The 20,371-nt window shown below is 39.7% G+C and overlaps 1 protein-coding gene across 6 annotated transcripts in view; it reads right to left on the bottom strand.

The window, feature by feature from the left end:
• LOC140733155 (CSC1-like protein 2) overlaps window positions 1-20,371 on the bottom strand; it is a 191,513-nt gene that overhangs the window by 31,090 nt on the left and 140,052 nt on the right. For all 6 annotated transcript variants that reach the window (XM_073056084.1, XM_073056083.1, XM_073056082.1 and 3 more), the window contains 6 exons: window positions 16,272-16,409; window positions 12,063-12,216; window positions 10,831-10,937; window positions 7,425-7,511; window positions 6,046-6,111; window positions 4,751-4,913 (listed from right to left, as the gene is read on the bottom strand). In XM_073056084.1, coding sequence (XP_072912185.1) covers window positions 4,751-4,913; window positions 6,046-6,111; window positions 7,425-7,511; window positions 10,831-10,937; window positions 12,063-12,216; window positions 16,272-16,409 — 715 coding nt within the window. The remainder of the gene's footprint in view (window positions 1-4,750; window positions 4,914-6,045; window positions 6,112-7,424; window positions 7,512-10,830; window positions 10,938-12,062; window positions 12,217-16,271; window positions 16,410-20,371) is intronic.

Below are 20,371 nucleotides of genomic sequence, written 5' to 3'. Positions count from 1 at the left end.
TTTTCGCATTACAAAGAGGATTTTCACTTTTACAATATTTTTTCCCATATAAATTAATGGTTCTTTGCTTTACGCCATTTCGGCTTAAGAAAGGTTTCATAGGAATGCTCTATCTTTGTAAAAGTGGGGGGGAGAAGACACCTGTATATATAATTTTCAGGAAATTCCATCAGAAAAAAATGGATTTAAAGCTTTTTGTACTGTTGGCAATGGTGAAATCAGAATTTTACCTTGTATTTGGCACATGTGACAACCAAGTCCTGTATATTGAATGCTGATACTGGTTCCAAAGATGGGACGTATTTCACTCCTGGCACTTATACCCAGCTTCATATTTGAAACAAGACTCCATTATACTTCAAAAACTCAGATGTGCTGCTCTTTCTCACTCTCAATTGTTGTGGGTACACCAGTCTTGAGAAGAAATTCACATACTAATTCCATTTATGCACAAGTTATTTAAAGTGAACTTGTAAACAATTGTGCAACATAACTAAGGCAGTTTGCATCTGACACTTTAGCCCTGTTTGCCTTTTATTTATTGAGCTTTTAATCATCTGTTTTTCCCCTCTTAATGTACAGTTTACTCCACTTCTACTTATCTGTTCTTGCTTTCCTCCTGTTTCATTTAAATTTTCTCCTGTTGGCTGCTTTTCATTTCCTTTCTCACTTCCTAGGGATTTTGAGTAACGAACAGGCTGTGGTATTGCAGACTACCGGTGACTGGGCGCTCTGCTGGTGCAAAGTTGCACTATAAACAGGTATCATGCAGTGGTGAATCTATTCTTCTATCCATTTGTAATCAGTTTTCAGCATATACACGATAATCTGAGAGGGAAAGAACTAAACAAAAATATCACAACTGTAAATCTCTCAAACTTAGAAAATGGCTGGATGATATTTATTAATATTGATCATTATTGGTTTCTCAAGATCAAATGTGCTTAAACTTGTGCCTGGTCTTCCTTCAAGTTTCATCTTAATCCTGAATGTGACACTGTTTCCCAGTCATACTCCATGGTTAATGGCCATTTTTCAAAGTTTCAATGACTACACCAACATTTCTGCTGCATGATAACACTATCTTCTGTCGGACATTAGGTGCAAACAAGTGCACAAAGTAGGAGAAAAATGCTTTGTCACTGAGAAAATGGTGGGAAAAAAGTGAGGAAGTTTGGACTGCTGGAAGGAAGAGGGAGAAAAAGAAATGCTGGCTTAAGCCTGAGGTGAGAGGACGTGTTGAAAATCTTTTTCTTTTTTATTCCTTCAGGCAGTGGAGTAGAGACCTGCTTCCTGCACTCTTGGACATCAGCAGGTTAGCCTCAGCCTTCAGACTTGCACCTCAGCTCAATGCATGTGGTGGAATGATGCTTTGGGCTTCCTGTGGTGGTGTGGTTGGGGGAAGCTAGCTCAGAGGTCACACTGAACTAAAGATGTGTATAATCCATAGTTGAAGAACCAATGGTTGGGACCATTGTTCTGTTCTACAAGGTACAAGTGCTTCTCAACTCGCAGACAGCTCATCCCCATCTCAGATATCAATTGAATTTAGTTATGTTCTCAATGGAGACAGACATTGGTTAACCATCCAATAGAACAGATATCAAAACTAACCCAAGCAAAACTTTACTCTGCTTACCAGAGTGGAGGTGGCATTGATTTAACCAAGACTGGTCTATTTAGCCCAATCCAGGTGATTGAAATGATGAACATCTAGCATGCAACTCTCAGCCATAGCTTGGCTTATCAAATAGGTTTTAAATGAAGACTTGAAATCATTATTGCTACCAAATAACTTGTGAATATAAGGGATAAAACTGCATGATGCACTTTGGGATACTTACAGGTCTCAGGAGGAGATGCATGAAAACATGAAAAGATTTAACACATCTGAACTGTGTTTAAGCCTAAACCTTGCATTTACTCAATGTTAAGAGAAAGGGAAGGAGCTCAAATATGTGGAAATATCAGACATAAACCCATGTCAAATACTCTAAAGCCCAAGGGTCAGAGAGGAAGTAGTTTACATTTGAGAGGGATGTCTTAAATCCTGAAGGCATTACAGAGAGTGAAGAAACTATCTTCAAAGGCTGAAGCCTAGATAACCAGAGGGGACTGAAGTAAATAGATAAATAGTTGAAAAAAATGCAAGGATTTGGAAAAAGATGGAAAAGGAAGTATTGGTACAGACATGATGGCCAAAACAGACTCTTGTACCAGTTTAAAAATTCTACAACATGAAGTGCAAACACTACCACATCATGCTCTGCCTTTGAATTCAGTAAAATTGCAGTTGCATATGAAAATGTGTATTCATATACAGACTGCACTGGCAGCAGCTCCCAAGTACAAGGAAGATGGCCCACAACAGCCAGTTAAATAGAGAACACTTTATAAATTATGGCTGGAATATCAGCACTTGATTAAAGAGAAGTTTCTTCCTCTAGTTCTTTTGAAATAGTCACTCTTCAAATTCAAATTTTAATACCAGTCATCGGATAATTCTATCTTTATGCTATAATAGCTACATCAAAGCACTGCTTGGCTCCAAACCGCAGGGTTGGAGATGAAGGCAGAAAAGTTTTAGTCACTAAATCTGAGTGGGCTTTCCCCTTTCTGAACTGCAACATCCCCTCTATCATAATACAGGCAGTCCCTGGGTTACGTACGAGTTCCGTCCCGAGTCCGTCTTTAAGTCGGATTTGTACGGAAGTCGGAACAAGTACATCCGGTATTATTTAGCATCAGTTAGTCAAACGTTTGCCTTAGTATACAGTATATATTTTACCTTTCTATGCATATAAAACACTTAAGAAACGTATGTATTCCAATAATTAAACCACTGCGTTGCTTAGTAATAATTGTAGCTTTCATCGGGGCAGCGCCTTTCACATGCACCATTATTCTCACTTTATCCGTTATCCTTTAAAATTGTTCCGATCGTTGACCGACTGTAGCCTAACGCTTTTCCAATGACCGATGGCGTTTCAGCTCTTTCCAAATGCTTTATTATTTCCACATTATTTTCAATCGTGATCACTTCCCGTCAATGGAACAGAAACACTGCGGGTGGTGGGTCCTGAGTTGAGCCGGCTCCCGAGGTCCACTGGGTCCTAAAGAGCACCACACTGAGACAGGCTAAATAGGACAAGTGGGGGCTGTGCTGGGTGTGGGTATTTGATCCTCCACAATATTCCGCGTGGGAATTTAAACTGGAGGTGGCAGTTTTTTTTAACGAGGTCGAGTTTCAAGCTCAACATCAACCCGGCACGGATGGTACGGCAGTCACTGGATTGACATCAACCTGGCACAGGAGTGGTCTGTCACTGGATCGAACTCGAGCCCGACGCTGATCTCACTGCGCCACCAGCCGACAGGAACGGGGCGGCGGGGTCAGGGTGAATCTTACTAAGAAAAATTTAAGCCAAATACAAAGTTAAACACTCAACACAGTGTCAATGGCAACGATTTAAAATGGCGGACGGCATCATGATCGGACTTAAAATGGCAGACGGCGTTCTCCTTGCTCGGTTCGTAAGAACGAGTTGTCTGTAAGTCAGACATTCGTAACTCGGGGACTACCTGTATATGGTGCCCGTGCCTGCATCCCATCCATTTCCTGAGCCTCAGCACTAGCATATGTAGGTAGGCCAAGTGCACAAACACCTGACAAATAGAATATAGTGCGAAAAACTTCTGATTTTGGCAGGAAAATAAAAAGATGCTTTTTCTAAATGGAGTGAAGTTGCAGAGCTGAAATGCAGAGGGATCTGGGTGTCCCAGTGCATGTTCACAACAGCTATTACGCAGATACAAGTATTTATTGTAAGGGTATTGCTCTCCTTATTCAAGGAGGATGTTAACATGTGGATCAGAGGAGGATTATTTGACAATATGTGGAATGGACAGGTTGTCATTTGAGAAAGAGCTGGCCAGGTTAGGATCATCACACATCCATTGGAGCCTGGAATAATGAGTTACCTGAAACATACACATTCATGTGGGCTTGATAGAGAGGATACCTACTTGTGGGAGAATGTAGAACTATGGTCACTTTTTCTAAAAAAAGGGGATGCCCTATTTAAGAGCAATGAGAAAAAAATTCACTGAGGATTGAGAATGTTCTTCCTCAAAGGACAGTGGAAGCAGTGTCATTGAATAATGTCAAGACAGCAGTAGATAGATTTTTTGGAAGCAAGGAACTGAAAGGTTACCAAGGGCAGGCAGCAATACAGAAGTGAAGTTGCAATCAGATCAGCTAGGATTTCACTGAATAGTAGTGTACGCTTGAAAGACTATGGATTTACAATGTTCCTAATTTTGGGGTAAAATAGCATTGGGGTATGGATGGGGGAAAATGAACCCAGAACAAAAATATATGAAATAAGACAGCAAATATTCCCCATGGCCTACTGTGGCTCAGTTCTATATTGGAACCTTTTCATACCAAGTACAAACAGAACAGCATTTTGCCTGTAAATCCCTAAAAGTACAGAGATTAGGGCAAATCCAAAGTGCAAAAGGACGGTTTACAATCTAAAATAATGCAGCTCATAAGTGAGGTTGCCCAACTAGCATCTGACTTTTGAGATTATCTGTACGTATACAAGTGGAATTCCAATTAGTGGGGATTGGCTTGCTGATCCACAGGTGAATAATAAGGGCTGCCTTCATGGGAGCAGACTCTTCCATTGTGGGTAGCAGCATAGGATTGATAACCAGGAGAAAAGGATAAGTCAGTGAGACCTACACGTTTGACATTTTTCCTCTCGGCTGCCGATTTGGCCAAAGAGAGGCGGATCATGTACATCAGCAGGCCAGGGATGCGCAGCAAGTCCATGGCGTTTCCAATGAAGGCTGAAGCAATCACATAGTTCACAAAAAAAGCACCGTTATCAGGGAGAAAGACACACCTAAAATGGAAAAAAATGAACAGAGTAAGAACTAGTAGCTCACCACTTTATATAATATGCAAACTCATTCCAAGGCACATATGCAAAGCTGGGTTAATGAATGCAGATTACTGAGGAAGTGATGGTTATGGGGACTTGACGCAGCAGAGGCTAGTACAAATCACCATGATTGTATTGAATGCTGGGCAGATTTCCGAGAGCTGGTGGCTCATTCTGGCTCTTGTGATCTGGCATTAAATAAACTGGAGAGATAATTCTTCTTGAATAAATTTTCACTTGTATTGAGGGTCAATGTTGCATGCAGAGTACAGCACACATCTCGACAAGCATTCACATCAACAGTTATTTCTGCTTTTTACTGCATTCATTTATAGTAGACCATCTCTGATGAAAACATTTACCATTGTTTCTTGTGACACAGGATGGTATTTCATTCCACTCAGTCTGTGCCAGCTCACAGATATCACCTCCACCTCCACCAACCCCAATTATCCCGTCAACTCCTCCAGATTCTGCCAGCTGCCTATCCGTTAGAGGATAATTTACACTGGACAATTAACCTAGAAACTCGCGCATCTTTGGGATGTGGGAGGGAACCAATGTGCCCAGAAGAAACATAGTCACAGGGTGAACGTGCAAACTCCACCCAAACAGCATCCAAGGTCAGAATTGAACCCTGGTTACTGAAGCAATGAGGCAGCAGGTCCACCGGCTGGATCACTCTGCAAAAGTATAAAGCAACATTCCTGCTAAATCGTTCATCTGTTTCTCTCATTCCATTAGTCATTTAGTGAAAGACTATAATTGCAGGTTTCACTCTGAGCTGTTTGTAGACACAGATGCACCAAACCAATTATGCTAATTCATCCCAATAATTACTGCATATTAAAATATGGAGAACATTCAAATATTCCTGAACTTAATTGCCGGCTATATATGGTAACAATGTATAACCAGCCAAAGAGGAGATGACAGGGTAATTTCCTTGTGAATCCAGTCTGAGAATAAACTCCCAATAAATCCCCACAGTCAGACCAACCCACAGGACATTCAAGGAAGTTTGGAAAAAGTAGGAACTGGAAAAATTCCACAAATATTGGTCAATAAAGGAGCTTTGTTGTCAGATACTCACTCAAACCGTACACTGGCTTCTTCCAGGAACTTTTTGTCAAACAGCCAACGGAAAAACAGATCCAGACTAGAACCGAAATAAGCAGAGTCTTAGAGATTTATATATAGTTTACATTCTGGTTTGCTGCAAATTCATTTGGACTGGATCTGTTGAGTAACTATGTCACTATAGCAACTTCATTCTTAATGCACTTCTTTATCCATTTTCTTCCACCCCACCTTCAGACAACTGGTTTCAGAAAGGGCTCCTTCAGCAGCCCTTGCTGGATCATGGTGACTATGTTTTGGGAAGCAATCAATTATCGGTCTCAGTCTGTTACATAACTTCTGAAATGCATAACAGAAGCTTCATCAGGATTTCATCATGGCAAGTTTCACATTTGGATTTAGATTCTAATCTCAATACTCCAGATGGGCTGTCAAAAAAAATCCCCAAAACTAACAATTGTGAACCTTTTTGCAGTAAAAAAAAAATACACAGGCATTCCAGGGAAGATCAATGCAATAACAAATCCACAAATTGGAAATATAGTGAATACCATCTTCACAAACCAATTCATGGCAGCAATCTATTACTTCACCATTGGGTCCAATGGGTTGGGGAAACACTCAAGGATACAGAGAATTACAAAGTACATGGACAGCAGAGGTTTCTGATCCATTGGATACCGTAGTAAACATAGAAACACAGAAATCTGCAGCATATTACAGGTCCTTTGGCCCAGAATTTTGTGCTGACCATGTAATGTACTCTGGAAACTACCTAGAATTACCCTACCATATAACCCTCTATTTTTCTAAGTTCCATGTACCTAAGAGGCTTTTAAAAGACCCTATTGTATTCGCCTCTACCATCTTCACTGGCAGTGCATTCCATGTACCCACTACTCCCTGTGTAGAAAAACTTACTTTTGCCAATCCCCTTGTACCTACTTTCAACCCTCTAGCGCCTTAAAAATATGCCCCCTCACATTAACCATTTCAGTCCTCAGAAAAAGCCTACGACTATCCACACGATCGATGCTTCTCATGACCTTATACTCCTCTATCAGGTCACCTCTCATCCTCTGTCGCTCCAAGGAGAAAAGGCCAAGTTCACTTAACCTGCTCTCATAAGAACACTATCAGACTATACAAACGTGAGAGGGGATTGGGAAAGAAAGTATTTGAACAGTTGATGTGTTTGCACAGCCTGATATCTTCTGCAATGTATAATCTGAAAGTCCTATGCTGGGTGTCACTAATACGTTTTACTCTCAAATCAATACACTGCACTAATTATCTACTTACTTTCTACAAAAGATTAGCACAGCTTTTCAGTGGCATAGGACACACGCTTGCAGACTGAATTATCTATGTCCTTAAATTTAGCCAACTCACCTGCTGAGACCCAGTGACGGCAGAATTAAGACCATAAAGATAAGGAAAGTGTAGCATTTGTGCATTGTTGTTCGATTTTCCCCCGACCTGTAAGAGATGGAACAGGGATTACACTTTGAACCACCAATGGAACTTGTAGATCCTCGCAACTCCAAATGCCAAGGCTTCAAGTGATTTTTGTAGAAACCTATAATCAGGGCTTAAAAAAAAGAGAGCAGAGTGTGTTTTCTTTTGAATAAGATACATTCTAAACCAAAAGATGGTATTGACAACATTGAAAAAGAATTCTGCAGATACTAGTAATCTAAAACAAAAACAGAAAACACTGGAAACACTCAGGTTAGGCTGCATCTGTGGGAACAGTAACAGAGATATTGTTTTAGGTTGATGATCTATTAAAAGCTCTTTGACTTGAAACATTAACGCTGTTTGTCTTCTGACAGGTGCAGCCTGACCAGCTGCGTATTTCAGCATTTTCAGTTTTTCCAGAAGGTGGCATTGATCGGCTCAACACAAAAGTAGAGAAGCAAGTAGAGTACATATCCTTGAACCAAGATGACCCTGAATTAATAGTTTGAAAAGATTAATCTTATTGCTATTTCTCAAGCTTGTTATTCATAAATTGTCTACCATTCCACAGTGATGACAGCTTGAAATAATGTGACCTTCATTGGTGCTATCACATTCAAATAGCTAACAGGTTTAACATTTATATGGTTTTATTCCCAGTGGTAGTGGGGCAGGAGTGGAAGAGAGGAAATACCTTAAGTATATTCACCCCTATATCCCCACTCTTTTACTTGGTCAGCTTAGTCAACATATATATTTCTGTGAGGGACTCAAATCACATATGACTTTGTTGTGCTAGTTGTGGTTGTATCAAGCCAAGGGTTGGGGAGATGTCCATGAAAAGCTTAGTGGCTGCAATGAATGGGAGAGGAGAGAATGTCGGAGGCTTTGGATGGGTTAGATGAAGATGTAATGAACATAGCTGATATGCTTAGAAAGTATGCAAAATGGTAGCTTTATTGATAGTGAAGTGGCTCATCTTTGGCTACAGGTGACACTGATGAGTTGGGATGTTGGACAGAGAAAAGACAGGAAGTGTACAAGATTGAGAGGAATGGATTGGTTAGATCATGACAAATATTGCCACTGCAGCAAAGGGTGTCTTTTCATAATATTATTTAAATCCCTCTTGCTGAATTAGTGACTCAACACAAATGGAAATGTGAGAAAGTTGGAAAGGTGGGCATGGATTTGGGAGGCAAATTAAAGAGAAGGATACTGGAGATAGGATGATAGTTTATAGAGAAAGATGTGGGATTATATTTTTTGTAACAGGATGTAATTAAGGTGAAAGGAATTAATGCAGAAAGACAAAAACCCAATTGCAGTAGCACCTAGCATGGAAACCAGGAAGAAGAGAGAGAGAGGGGGGGGGGGGGGAAAGAGTAAAGGATTGAAAGAGGTCAATTCAGTGGTTAGGAAACAGTGAGGTTCTGTTTAATGGGCAAAATGAAGAGTGAAGTTTCAACAGAGCTGAATGGATAGCTTTAATTTCTGTGCAGAAGCAACACTCTGTAAAATCTCCAGTGTTTACAATAAAATGACTGCACTTGTTTAAGGTGAAAGAAGAGAAATTTAATCAGTAGAGAGGAGATTCTCCACAGGGAGTACTGAAGAACAGAGAACCAGAATACAAGGCTATAGATAATTGAAGTTTGCAAGTCAGGTAGACAATATGGTGAGGAAGACATGCAGAATACTGGCCTTCATTAGTTAGGGTCTGAATGCAGAAGCAGGGAGGATATGCTCTAATAATCTTGGTCAGATCTCAGCAGAAGAACCGTGTGCAATTTGGGTGAGCAAGTTAAAGGAAGGATGTGATAGTGCTGAGGGTGCAGAGGAGATTCATCAGGATGTTACCTGAGATGGAGCAATTCAGTTACAAGGAGACTGGAAAGACGAGGATTGTTTGCCTTAGAGTGGAGAAGGTTAAGGAAAATGATAGAAGGATACAAAATTATGAAAGGTATAGACATTCAGAATATTTTCCCCAAGACAGAAATATCAAATACTACATTTAAGATGAGAGGGGGTGAGATTAAAGGAGATGCGCAGGGGAAGTACACAGAAACTGAAACGAGCTGACAGTGGTACTGGTGGTAGCAGTTTTAATAATGTGTTTCAGAGGGTGTTCGGTAAACAAGAGAATATGCAGGGAATGGATGGCTATGGATCACATATAGCAACCTTTAATTTAATTCAGCATCTTGATCAACACAAGAGCTTGCTCCTATGCTAAATTGTTCTATTTTCTATAATACTCCAAATGTGTCTTAATCAAAGTTTTATACATCTGCACCAAGATTTCCCAACCTTTATTCTCAACAGTCTAACCAATGAAGGCAACTATGCCGTACACCACTTTTTCTACTTGTGTTGCCAGGAGCTATGGACTTGAACTGCAAGATGCCTTTTACATCAATGCTCCCAAGGATACTTTTCTCTTAAATATGACTTTCTGGTGTGCAACACCTCACACTATCTGGATTAAATTCCAACTATCATTTCTCTCCCCACAAATCCTATGGGTCTATATCCTGTGGTATACTTTGTCAACAGCTGGGTAAGCAAAATTACACACTAACTAGTGACACACAAAGCAACCTCATAGGTGAACAGAGAAATAAGTGAATGCAACAAGTTGCAGAAGGGCCATTAGCAGATAACTTCTGCCTCCTCCTCCTCCTCTCTTTCAGTGCCAACTGTGTTAGTTCATTTCACACTCAATCTCACTCAATGGGGCAAATAATGACAATCTGATGATACAAGATCAGAAAGAGATCAGTGAACCAGAAACCTAAGTGAACTTCCTAGAAGACGGATAGTGGAGAGTTTTATTCTGGATCTTGTACACTAATTGCATTCTGACATATCAGAAGCTTAGTACATCGAGTTTCTCAGCATTACTTTATATACAACTTCCCTGTGCTCTACGTTTGAACGTTATGAAGTGTACCATCTTTTCAGAAGCACTCATTATGTGCTTAGCAAAATCACACAAGAAGTACTTGGATGAATGGCCTGCTCTTTTGTTGATATTCAGTACATCTTGCTGTAGTGCTTCTTTGGACACTGATATGACGCTGTGTATTTTAAAGAATTATTCCTACAATCCAAATTGTTGGAAACTTAAATTAAGATATTATTGATTGTAAACCTAAAGAACATTTTGTATCCTGGCTCAAAATTTGTGACGACAAAGCACTGCTCTACACTCAAATCGGTCATTGTTAAATCCATGTTCAGAGAGTTAGCCAGCAAGTATTGGTGTACAAATAAACAGTACTTGTAAAGAAAATCAACAAACTTCAAAACAGATATATACAAACAAAAATACCTTGTCCAATGTGCTTCAAAAAATCCTGAGTAGTAAACTATGGTTGGGAGAAGAGCTGAGAAACTCCACAGCAGGAGTGTTGGGAAAAACTGTGTTATAATGGGGTTCTGGCAAGAAAAGAATGGAAAAGAAAATTAGATTTGTTGCTTGGTATTAAAGAAGGTGAAACACCACAATTCAGAACTGTCAAGTTGCAAATAAGGTAAGTGTAAATTCTGATGCCAATTACAAATCCCAAGGCATGATTCCTGTAAGCAGATGAACCAAAGAGGAATATTTGCTTCAACTGCACTTAGATAATTCTTTCCTGTGTACCCGATTAGGGATTGGGGTTCATTTGATTAATAGCTACTTGCTGACTGTAGTTGTCTTGGGAATTGCAGTTGGAAGGCATTAAGGTATTAAAGAGCTTCATTTCAATACACACAATTGGCTGAACAGCCCTAAAGTATTACGTAACTTCTAGTTTGCTTGAGTGTCATGATCCTCCTGTGTGAAGAGGGGAGATTTTAAAAAGTTGATAATCGAAAAACATTATGCTTGATATAAAAAATGGACTTAGTCTCATAGGACAATTTGCTTTGAACATTTACAGATTTCATGGACCTGTGAATGAAGTTTAATGAAAATTTGCACTTTTGTGCTCATGCAACAGTGAAAATTCTAAGCGGACAATCACAAAGATATTGACCAAATAAACTACATCACAGGGTTCCGAAAGAGGTAGCTGAAGAGATTGTGAAGGCATTAGTGGTGATCTTTCAAGACAAGGTCATACGACAAGTTTTTTTGATAGCTTGTGATAAGCATTTGTACACTTATGGGCATTCATAAAATGGGACTGGCAAATGTTCTATTCTTGTTCTTTCTGAATATTTGACTGACAGCCAGCTTTGCAGACTCCAGTGGGATTAATTTCCCCTGCCATAGATGAGAAGCTTCTTTATCCTGTCTAAGAGTAGTGTGGAAACACATTTGCTGTGCACTTTCATGAGAAAATGATAGATTTTGGGATACTTTTATTGGAACAAATATATGGGGGCAAATCAAAGAAAATGGTGCTGAGTTAAAATGTCGACCATGACCTTAGCAAATGAGAGCACACGGTAGCCTTCTCCTTATATTCTTATTAATTAAATTACATTCTTATTATTTTTCTCTCATTGGCAAGGGGATGGTGAAGCAAAATAAAAACGATGTTCCTTTTAAAGAGTTGAAATAGCACCACTCACGTTTAAATACTCAACAGGTTTTGTAACATTGAACTTGTCCATCGTTGTAATGATAATGGCCGGGGTGGTCAAGAAGAAGAGTAGAATGAAAAGGATACAGTTGATGATGAAGCAGCGTAGCCACCATGAAATTCCCCTCACTGACAAGTGCTCCCTGTGCAAATAATAAAGTTCCATTTATCATAATGATTCTATAATACTCAACTACCCAGTCCAGTAAATGCCCAGGCAAAGAAAGAATGTTGGACAAGATTCATCCACATTATATCCCAGCACACTAAGTGACCAGCAGCATATTAGATTCTAGCAACAAGCCCAGCCCAACTGTGGCAAAAGGAACTGTGTCAATTTGAATATCACCATTTCTGGTACCTTCAACCTGCTAAAGATGCTCTAAACCTCTCACATGGAAGGTCAACAGTACTGTGTCTCGGTCAACTGGGATTGGACATATCTCTATTGATGCAAAATAATAATCTTAACTCCAGTATCAACATCTGTTTTTCACCAACTGGAAACTGTTTTACAGGACATAGTGGCTTTCATTTTCATAGTAATTTTGCTTGTCAAGCTATGGTGCTCCTCTTGGCTGAATACACATCATCTTGCTCCCAAGATATTCAACATAACTCAGGGAAAATGTTGTACGAAAACACAGGGGTAACAATAGATTGACAAACACACAGATGCTGCTGTGCTTTATTTCACACTCATCTACTTATCTTTAACTTATGTTTCAGTGACTGACTGGATGTGAATTTGCACCTGTACCTAGTACACTGCCTGAGGTTCAGCTATGGCAGAACAGGGTTCTCCAAAGCATCAACAATACAGCAACTTTGAGTCAGAGTCATAGAAAAATACAGCACAGAAATAGGCACTTCGGCCTATCTAGTCTGTGCCAAACTATTTAAACTGTATATTCCCATCAACCTGAACTGGGATCATAGCCCTCCATACCCCTACCATCTATGTACCTATCCAAACTTCACTTAGATGTTGAAATTGAGCTCACTTGCATCACTTGCACTGGCAGCTCGTTCTCCACTCTCATGACCCTCTGAGTGAAGAAGCTTCCCCTTATGTTTCCCTTAAACTTTTCACCTTCCACCCTTAATCCACGACCTCTAGTTATAGCCCCGCTCAATCTCAGTTAGAAAAGCCAGCTTGCATTTACCCCATCTATATCTCTCATAATTTTGTATACCTCTACCTTAATCTTCTACATTCCAAGGAATAAAATCCTAACGAATTGAATCTTTCTTTATAACTCAGATCCTGCAATCCTTGTAAAATTTCTCTGTACTCTTTCAACTTTATTTACATCTTTCCTGTAGGTATGATATTGTCATTTAAAGTAAAATTGGATAGGTATATGGACAGGAAAGGAATGGAGGGTTATGGGCTGAGTGCAGGTCGGTGGGACTAGGTGAGAGTAAGCGTTCGGCACAGACTAGAAGGGCCAAGATGGCCTGTTTCCATGCTGTAATTGTTATATGCTTATAGGTAGGTGACCAAAACTGCACACAATACTCCAAATTAGCCTGTAGCAGCGTCTTATACAACTTCAACATAACATCCCATCTCCTGTACTCAATACAACCAACATGCACAAAATGCTGGAGGATCTTAGCAAGCCAGGCTATGGAAAAAAGTACAGTTGACGTTTCAGGGCCCAAAACATCAAATGTACTCTTTTCCATAGACGCTGTCTGGCCTGCTGAGTTCCTCCATCATTTTGTTTGTGTTGATTAGATTTCCAGCATCTGCAGATTTTCTCTTGTTTATGATCCTGTACTCAAAACTTTGATTTATGAAGGCCAATTTTCCAAAAGTTTCCCTTATGACCCTACCTACCTGTGATGCCACTTTCAACAGACTATGTACCTGTATTCCCAGATCCCTTTGTTCTTCTGCACTCCTCGGTGTCTTACTGTTCACTGTGCAAGGCCTACCCTGGTTGGTCCTGGCAAAGCGCAAACCCTCACACTGACTGTATTAAATTCCATCTGCCATTTTTCCAGCTGGTCCAGATCCTGCTGCAAGCCATGAAAGTCTCCCTTGCTTTCCACTACACCACCTCGCCCCCAGTCTTGGTGTCATCTGCAAATTTGCTGATCCAGATATCCAAATTATTACGCTGATCATTTTTATAGATGACAAGCCACAAAGGATCCAGCACCGATTCCCGTGGCAGTCAGTCACAGGCCCCCAGGCAGACACAACCATCAACTACCACATTCTGGTTTCTCCTCTAAAGCCAGTCTAATCCAATATACCACATCATCCTGAATGCTGTGCGACCGAATCTTTCCACATCTACTCTGTCCAGGCCTTTCAACGTTCAAAGGGTTCAATGAGAAATTCACTCAATCTAGACCTTTCAGTATTCAATAAGTTTCCGTGAGATTCCCCCACCCCCGCTCAACCTTTTAATTTCTAGTGAGTACAGACCCAGAGCCATCAAACATTCCTCGTATGATAACTCTTTCATTCCTGGAATTATCCTTGTAAATCTCCGCTGGACTCTCTCCAATGCCAGCACAGCTGTTCTAAGATGAGGAGCCCAAAACTGTACAAAATACTCAAGGTAAGGCCTCACCAGTGCCTTATAAAGCCTCAACATCACATCCCTGCTCTTGTACTCTAGACCTCTTGAAATGAATACTAACATTGCATTTGCCTTCCTCATCACTGACTCAACCTGCAAGTTAACCTTTAGGGTGTTTTGCACAAGGACTTCCAAGTCCGTTTGCATCTCAGATTTTTGGATTTTCTCCGTTTAGAAAATAGCCTGCACATTTATTTCTACTACCAAAGTGCATGACCATGCATTTTCCAATACTGTATTTCATTTGACAGTTTCTTGCCCATTCTCCTAATCTGTCCAAGTCCTTCTGCATCCTACCTATTTCCTCAACACTACCTGCCCCTCCACTAATCTTCGTAGATCAAATATTGCACACTGTCTCATTGGGACTTCTATGTACTAATGAAGGAAAATTTCCTGAACACATTTGGCAAACTCTATCCCATCTAGTCCTTTTACAGTATGGGAGTCCCAGTCAATACTTGGAAAGTTAAAATGATCTACTATAACAATGTTATTGTTCTTGCAATAGTCTGTGATCTCTCTACAAATTTGTTCCTCTAAATCCCCCAGACTGTTGCATGGTCTGTAATATAGCTCCACTAATGTGGTCATACTTTTCTTATTCCTCAGTTCCACCCATAACACCTCACTAGAAGAGTTCTCCTGTCTGTCCTGACTGAGCACTGCCGTGACATTTTCCCTGACTAGTAATGTCATCCCTCCTCCTTTAATCCCTCCCACCGTCAGGTCTGAAACAATGGAATCCTGGACTATTGAGCTGCCAGTCCTGCTCCTCCTGAAACCGTCCACTAATGGCTACAATGTCGTAATTCCATGTGTTGAGGCACGAGCAGATGAAGGAGCCAAACTGGAGACTCCAAGTCATTAGTCCTAGTCTTACCAAGAAACTGTGGAGGTCAATAAAATCTTGCGATTTTGATCCTTATTATCAGAAAACTCACCATGGAAAGTTAACTACTGAAGACCATTGAAGAAGGGAATCTACCATCCTTGCACAGTCTAATCAACACCTAATAACAGCCCAGAAGATGTAATTGCTTCTTCATAGCCTTCAAGATATCTTAAAAAGACATGAAATCAGCCAGAACAGAATTGAAGAAAAATACAAGATGGATGTTCTGCTAATGGCTCAGGCATCTGAAGGATACTTGGTTCTTCTGGCTCATTTCATCCTTATAAATCCTTAATTGAAAAACCAAAGTATCATTAACAATTTGCCAATTGGAATCCCAGCTCTATGTTATCAATTTGTAGCAATAAGGATGAAAGCATCAATATTATGTAAACATCAGCTTCAATTTTTCCTACTTGTCACAAAATAGTTCATGAATGGTATGTCAAGTGTTGTACAATCACTTATCTAATGAAAATGCTACATGTTATCTGCTGGTTCTGAACTGTTTGATCACCCAGTGATGATTTCTGATTAAGGATCTTTGATCTGAAGTACTAACTGTTTCTCTTTGCACGGATGTGGTCTGACCACTTGAGTATATCAGGCAGTTTTTGGTTTTTACCCTGTGGTGAATTTGGTTTACAATTCAGGATTATAAAGAGGTCCATTAGATAATGAACAGAACAGAGCAGCAGCTTACCAGTAAATGTTGTGGGGATCAGGGGCATAGCTCACAGTCCAGCTTGAAACATGAAGAAACCCACTGTTTGAAGACTGCTGTGGCTCTCCCCTGAATATGCAGCCCTGACACTTACAGGCATTGAAGTCTCTGAGAACTCTGTGGGAACAAAATTTAAAATCATTCCTGTAAAAAAATCTGTAAAAGAAAAAGTGTGTTCCAGTTAACTGAGCCATCTGTTAATCAGGGCAGCCACTTACTTGAGACAACTCAAAGAAAAACTAATCGAGAAAATAATCAGGATTCCTTTTGTTTATTTGGGACACTATGCCACTAAGTTGGAACAGGGGACTTGGACATTACACAGTGTTTAGAACGAAGTTTTAAAATAGTATCAGTTGCATGTGTTTGTGTTCAAAAAGTAGTAATTATTGTCTTGATAGCTGGCGATAAATTAGCAGTAAGACAATTCAGAATCGTTTTGTTTACCGCAGTTTCAAATATTCAGGCTTGGAGATGCCAGAAACGACCGAGAGTAAAAATAAAACAATTTCACTACTTCAACAAATTAAAAATTATGGAGAATTTGAAGGTAATGACAAACATCTTGAATATTACAATAAAAATGAAAATTCGGAGGATACAATCATCAAAAGTATTGCATGAAGGCAGTCCATTATCTTCTCAAAGTGTCTGCACTAGTTTTGTTCATTAAGTCAATCAAAAGAACAAGGCAGCGTATACTGGATGAATTCCTTCATCGACAACTATTAGGAACTAATACAGTTTTATAGTACTTTTTTTTACTAGCATTCTAATTTGTTCTACATTTCATTTAATTACATTATTTGTCAGTCAGTTTGCCTTTTTAACTACTTACATGAAATTTCAGCTAATTGGGGCAGTTGCTTCATTGGGCCAAAATGTATTGGCCCCAGTGTGTCCCAATTAACCAACCCCACTGTAATTTATTTTTCTTGTGAAAACTTATTTTTCATGCTTATTAAATTGGCTTACTATTATTTCATATGTACTGGGGTACGGTGAAAAATTGCTATATGCCATTTATACAGATCATTTCATTACAACAGTGCTTTGAGGTCATACAAGGGAAGATGAGAACAGAATAGACAATAAAGTGTTAGTCACCGAGAAAGTGCAGTGCAGGCAGACACCAAGGTGGAAAGCCATTGCTAGATCCGAAAGAAGATTTAAAAGAATTTTATTACTAATCCCAATTCATAAAATTTAGATGTAAAAAGCATAATGATTATAATAGAGGTAATGAGTAAATCTTCAGAGAGCAGCTTGCAGTGAGTTGCCACACTTTGAAGCCATCTTGCAAATATGTGTCTGTGATGCTGCTGTACGTTGTTCATTGAACCTATGAATACATGTAGTTTTGCACAGGATAACTGAAAACTATTCAACTTTGACTTTGTTAAACATGAAGTTAAATCTCCCCATTATGAGCAGCCAAAGAAATTAGACAGTATATTCTGTAAGTATACAGTATATTCTTTTAAGTTTAGAAGAGCATAAGCTAATCACTTGGAAAGATAAGATCCTGAAGTGGCACAACTGTATAAACATCAAGATATTTCCATTAGTGGAAATATTGCAAATGAGAGGACGTAGTTACAACCTTATTTTATGTATTTATTTTTTTATTTAGCAATACAGCACGGATTAGCCCCTTTGAGCCCTGCCACCCGAGCAACCCCCTGACAAACCTGATTATCCCTAACCAAATCATGGGACAATTTACCATGACCAATTAATCTACCCAGTACGTCTGTGGACTGTGGGAGGAAACCTGAGCACCTGGAGTAAACTCACATGTTCCATGGGGAGGATGTACAGGGAATCCTTAAAGATGGTGCAGGAATAGAATTATGAATTCTGAAATGCCCTGGGCAGTAATAGCATTATGCTAACCACTACACAAGGGGGTGGGTCACTTAAAACTGAAGCACAGAGGAACTTTTCACAGGAGTTAGTGAGTCTCCAGAATCATTGGAGATGTTTGTAGTAGGGAATAGGTTTTGTATTCAGAGTAACGGGGGACAGAAAAAGCTCATGGCAGATCAGCTATGATCATATTCAAGAGCTGGGCAGGTTTGTGGAGTTGAGCAGCCTACTGTTGCTATTTTCATACGTTCTTACAGCTAGCCTACTCCAGTTTACAACTGCAAAATTTAAAAAATGACTCACCTCAGTTCCTTAGACTTGTGTGCTTGGATTTCCAACTCTTTAGCCACTAGATAAACCTTCTCATTAGATACTCTATCATGTTGAAGGCTTTTATTAAATATTCATAATCTTCAAAGCTTGAGATACATGCTGTTCATGAAAATGAATACCCTGACTCCTGGAACGATTCCAGTAAATCTCCTCTGCACCCACTCCAATGCTCTGGCGTCCTTTCTCTTTGTGGCACACATAATTTGGTATACTATTTCAACTGTTTTATAAAGTTTTAGCAGAAATTTCTTGCTTTTGTAATTTGTATCCATTTATAAAGCTGGTCTGAAACTATCAATGTATTATCACTTTCAAAAGCTGCGTTTCTGTACATCAGGGAGGCTGTGGTCCTGGAGTTCCTTTTAAGTTAAATTTACTTTATATTACTGCTCATACTTAAAATGTATGACTTAACTCCTTGTGACTAAACTAGACAGAATTAGTATAATTTATCACAGGAACAAGCCCTTCGGTCCACCTAGTCCACCACGACCATCAAGAAGGCATTTACACTGATCTCATTTTATTCTCCCCGAGTTCCCATCAACTCTCCCAGATTCTAAAATCTACTTACACAGTAGGGACAATTTACCTTAACCAATAAACCTACTATTCTGCACCCTTCTGAACATGTGAGGAGTATCCAAAAGAAACGCAGGTATGCATAGACAGAATGTGAACTTCACACAGACAGTACCAGAGGCCAGGCTTGAACATGAGTCACTGCTGCTGTGAAGCACCAATTTTAGTAGTTGCGCTGTCTCTGTCTTCCTGAAGGGTGCAGTTGTTCTCTGCACAGGCTTATAAACCTCCTAATATCATATGATCTGTAATCTTCAAAAATATCACCTGGATACTCAAGCCCAAATCGCAGAAGTACATGTAACTTATACTTGAGTATCCAGGGCGTAATTTCAATTTGTTTGTAGCCATGAGACAAATGGAAAAATACAGTCAGCCCTCCTTATCCGCGGGGGATTGGTTCCGGGACCCCCTGCGGATACCAAAAAACACGGATGCTCAAGTCCCTTACTTAGCCTGACCAGTGAGGTGGTCTTTAGGACCCAGCGGAACCCCGGACTTTATTTAACCTGTCTCAGTGTGGTGAACTTTAGGAGCAGGTGCAGCTCTGAATCCACAGTGTTTCTGTTCACGAAAATAATCACAGTCACAATTGAAAATAAAGTGGAAATAATAAAACGATTGGAAAGAGGTGAAACACCACCAGTCATTGGAAAAGCGTTAGGCTACAGTCAGTCAACGATCGGAACAATTTTAATGAAGCATGTGAAAGGCTCTGCCCCGATGAAAGCTACAATTATTACTAAGCAACACAGTGGTTTAATTATTGAAATACATATGTTTCTTCAGTGTTTTATATGCATAGGAAGGTAAAATGTATACTATATACTAAGAAATGTTTGACTAACTGACGCTAAATAATACCGGATGTACCTGTTCCGACTTCAAATCCGACCTAAAGACAGACTCAGGAATAGAACTCGTTCATAACCCAGAGACTGCCTGTACTTTTAAATCATCTCTAGATTACTAATAGTACCTAATACAATGTAAATCTATGTAAATAGCTGTTATACTGTATTGTTTAGGGAATAATGACAAGAAAAAATAGTCTGTAGATGCTCAAGCAACAAGTGCTGGAGAGAGAACTTCCAGGTTTTCCCGATCCGCGGTTGGTTGAATCCGCACACGTGGAACCCACGGATAAGGAGGGCCGACTGTAAATCTAGTTTTTAAAAAAAATTATCCACATCAACTTGCCTTACTTCTGTTAAAATAACTTTACTATATTCATCCAACTCCCTTGTTCTCCACTGCTTGGCTTGCTGGTTGCATCTCAGTAATCCATCCTACTA

The sequence above is a fragment of the Hemitrygon akajei genome, chromosome 9 (genome assembly GCF_048418815.1).
Source record: "Hemitrygon akajei chromosome 9, sHemAka1.3, whole genome shotgun sequence".
Classification (NCBI taxonomy): Eukaryota; Metazoa; Chordata; class Chondrichthyes; order Myliobatiformes; family Dasyatidae; genus Hemitrygon; species Hemitrygon akajei.
Note: the sequence above shows the minus strand (reverse complement) of the source record. Positions and strands in the feature narration are given on the sequence as shown.